Source organism: Atta colombica, unplaced genomic scaffold (genome assembly GCF_001594045.1).
Source record: "Atta colombica isolate Treedump-2 unplaced genomic scaffold, Acol1.0 scaffold126, whole genome shotgun sequence".
NCBI lineage: Eukaryota > Metazoa > Arthropoda > Insecta > Hymenoptera > Formicidae > Atta > Atta colombica.
Window position 1 is genome coordinate 5,254,641 of NW_017259213.1, and position 3,951 is coordinate 5,258,591.

The window sequence follows — 3,951 nt, forward strand, 5'->3', positions numbered from 1 at the left end:
TCTTAAACAGTCTAGTTGGATTCTTAAATGCTTGTATGATTCTTGTGTGAATTTATATATTACGTATGTAGTTCCCAGAAACGCATGCCGAAATGATTTTTCAGTCTTGAAAACGCTAACTTTACTAAATTACCGCAGTAATATCACGAGTTAAATTGGCTAACAATTTAACAAATTTTTGATGTTTATTCGCATCTTCGAAACGATCTTAATAATGTTGAATAACATATTAAAATCTATAATAAATAGTATATAATATAAGCATGTAAAATCCGACTAGACCGTTTAAAGCTTTGATTTCTATAATTTATATATATATATATATATGATTAGGGAAATTGAATTAATGTTTGTACGTCGGAAATGCGATGATTTCTGACTTTTGCTCTTTCGTTACAGATTAGCCGAACAAGAGCGTGTTCGAAAATCAAGGGGATCAGCAACCTCAAGGGAGGCTTATAAGCGCACTCCGAAGAAAAAAAGCAGACGGTTAAGCGAGGATTTCCTTGCGAGAGATATAGGGTACGAGAGGTAAATTCGGCGCGAAGGAGGTCTGGGGGCGATCCGGACAGCACACAAAGGAGCGCGGGCGTCCGGGACCATTCGATGATTGGTCATGCTCACGCAGGGTAGAACACAGGGGCCGGAATGGCAATTCAGAGATTAGACACACTCCTGGCAAACAGGGCGGAGTACATAAGCGACGTGGGGACGTATAGCTTTCATTCGTGCACGAAAGAGAGAGGTTTTTGGAGGCACAGATACCTCGCTCGGATTCCCACGATGCGCCATGAGCACAAAGACCTATAAATCTGGAATCGTGTGAAAAATCGTGTCGATTCGTCTCTTCGCGACATATCTACTTATCGTTTCGGACGATCATCGTGCAATTAACGTTTTCGACGAAGAGAAATCACGAGTCGATTATATTTTCATTTCATGGGAAATATAAGGTTTCTTCTTTGTCGCTTGCCTTGGAACACTAAAATTTTATTTCTTGTTTTTGCTATAATTTGAAATATATATATTTTTATTTCATTTTAATTTCACTTTAAGTATAAAAGTATACAGTAGGTTAAAACTTCAAAGGCTGTACTTAAAAATCCACTGTCATTGCTGAATGTCTATAGTGTACGTAACGTAAATTTGGAATACAGCCAAAAAAACACATCTTATACGAAAAGAACTATTTTGCTGAAGTATATAAAAATTTAGTTGGACACGGATCTGAAAATAATTTTGTTTGAATTATGAAAATAATTATGTAGGACATTCAAATTGATAAAATGTTAAAACTTTTTGTATCATTATCATCAATGTTTAAGTCTACATTATTTTGATAGTTCAACAAAATTATTTTTAAATCTGTATCTAATTAATTTTTAGATACTTTTCGCAGTTTCCGTATATAATTCAAGACAGTAATATGATCAATGTGAACAAAATAACGTTTTCGTCATCTCCTCTTTAACGAAGAATGTAAAGAAGGATAAATCATTTAAAATAAACTGCTCGTTTAACAATTCAGTGACTTAATTTGCCTTAAATAAATTTATTCATTCGCTCAACACTTCATGTCCATATACACTAGAATTTAAATTATCCGAGCCAATATCGGAAATCACGACAACTAGATCATCGAAAATTCAATGAAACAACGTCCAGAGATAATGAAGCTTCCACTGTAAGCACCCCACTGATGCTAGTTCATCCTTCGATCGGCGATATGTAGGCCACCCCTTGTCCTTCGATATCAGCTTATTTTAAGAGTCACGCGAGCCTAATGAAAAAAAAAATCGCACCCGTCTAACTATAAATACGCGCATGCAACTAATTGATACCTTCGATCGCCTGATTGGAAAAACAAGAAAAGAAAAAAATCATCACATCGTGCGAAAGATATTGATATTAAAAGATACTTACATCCAAGTCCCTGGTACCGTCGTAGCAGCGGCGGCGACCATCAGCGATCGCAAGATCACGAGTGGACCATTGCCGCGCATCGTCATCCTTCTCCTTTACCCCCTGCAAGCATCGAAGGAAATCATCAATTTCGTATTACAAGTATTCGCACAGCGAGTGGAGGCATCGTATTAATCGCTTCATTAGGAAGACTGCCGGCGCAGTCGGTCATGAATCGTGCTTATCCGAACGAAAAAGGTGCGGTGACCGCGGAACGGTGAAATCAAGGTCAGATCGATGCATCATGCAGTCGTTAGCGGAAAAATCGAGTCTCAATTAAACGCCGAGCTTTAAGAGTGAAGCCTGGAAATGCGAGGAACAGCGTGTCGCACATTCAGAGGCTAGCGAAATTAAAATTCACATAGTGATACCTGTTAAGAATTCGATTTGATAGAACATAATAAAATGTGATTACAATTCTCTTCTCAATCGTTCGCAGAGTAATATAATTGAGGAGCAAACTTTCTCTTTCAAAATACGTTTTGTCCAAAATTTGTAATTTTCAGAAAATGAGAAAGAAAAAAATTACGCACACAAGGAACCTGCGCATTTTACAGAAAATAATAATATATCAATCAGTAGGATGTGAAATATTAAACAAAATGCTAAACGATTGCTAAAAATGTTCAATAAATGCATTTTGTTTGTCTCTACACGAAGAGAATTATTTTTTTTAATTTATCCTGAAATATATAATCCTATAGTAGTTGTAGTACAATACAATATTTTAAAGATTTTTACCTTGCACTTCAGTAAAATTAATCAAACTTATTTTATACTTTATTGTAATTTTACTAATGAATGAGAAAGATTTACATTAAAATTAGTCGAAATATAATGTTGTTCTACCATATTTTCATTTTAAACTCTGAGAAAAAATTCTCTTTGTGTAATTAAAAAAATATAAATGTTTATGTTTTTCCAGTATATAAATTAATGATGAAAAAATGATGCTTTTTGAACATCTCAGAATAGCTTATAATATAAGTCTTTCAATACTAAACATTCCGACACCTCTAATTAAAAAAATGAAATTTTGGACAAAACGCGTTTTGAAAGTCTGTTCCTCAAGCATTACAGTAAGATGATCATAAATAGTTTAGAATCGGAATAATTACGATTTACATTAACGATACATTTCATTATTTAGAATTACGCGAATAAGAATAGATATTTCGTGGTCGTATTTGATTCTGTCCAGACTCAGTAATGTATACAAAAACATCTCGAACAGAGCTCGCATTTTCGAGCAGACCGTGCAATCCTTCTTGATGTCCAGATCGAACGTGTGTTCAGCCGAAAGTGCGACAACGTGGCATGAGACTAACTGATAAACTCTGCGAATCGTAACTCAACGCCCGTTGATATCAACAGTTTGTGTAACGTGAGAGCGACGCCACATTTATACGAACGCGTGCAAGGTGTAACATCGAAGTGGTGTACCATAATCGTCCCTCGAGAGACTCGATTATCCCTTCATCCGTCCCGAGGTCAATCCGTGGCGAAGCTGGCTCTGGAACCCACGGGGGACAGTGACGTAGCCGAAACGTGCGCGAGCGAAACTCGCGTGAAGCCGCTCCTATGTCCGCTTTCGTCAACATCAAGTACCATCTTACGGCCACATTATGTAAATAACGTCGCGAGTAAACCCTTTTAACATAACGGTACCGGACTTTGTCAATCCGATTTAATCATTAATCCAGTATCTCACACATACAATTCTCTAAAGAAATGTTCAGAGGATCTCCTGAGATATTCTATGGACGTTCTGAGAATATCTTTCAGAGAATGCGTTGTGTGGGATATGTTTCAAACGCTTTAAAATGTCTCAAACATCAATTGCAGAATTTCTCTCATCACGGCACGTGTCGCACAATTTCCTGATCGTTTCTGCACGAAAGTGCATGTAGTGAGGAGAGAGAAAGGAGAGAGAGCGAGAGAGAGAGAGAGAGAGAGAGAGAGAGAGAGAGAGAGAGAGAGAGAGAGAGA

The 3,951-nt window shown here is 36.9% G+C and overlaps 1 protein-coding gene across 1 annotated transcript in view; it reads right to left on the reverse strand.

The window, feature by feature from the left end:
* Positions 1 to 3,951, reverse strand: part of LOC108694968 (protein Wnt-5b-like) — a 19,325-nt gene that overhangs the window by 6,429 nt on the left and 8,945 nt on the right. The window contains exon 2 of the mRNA XM_018204659.1: positions 1,924 to 2,025. Coding sequence (XP_018060148.1) covers positions 1,924 to 2,009 — 86 coding nt within the window. The 5' untranslated portion in view covers positions 2,010 to 2,025. The remainder of the gene's footprint in view (positions 1 to 1,923; positions 2,026 to 3,951) is intronic.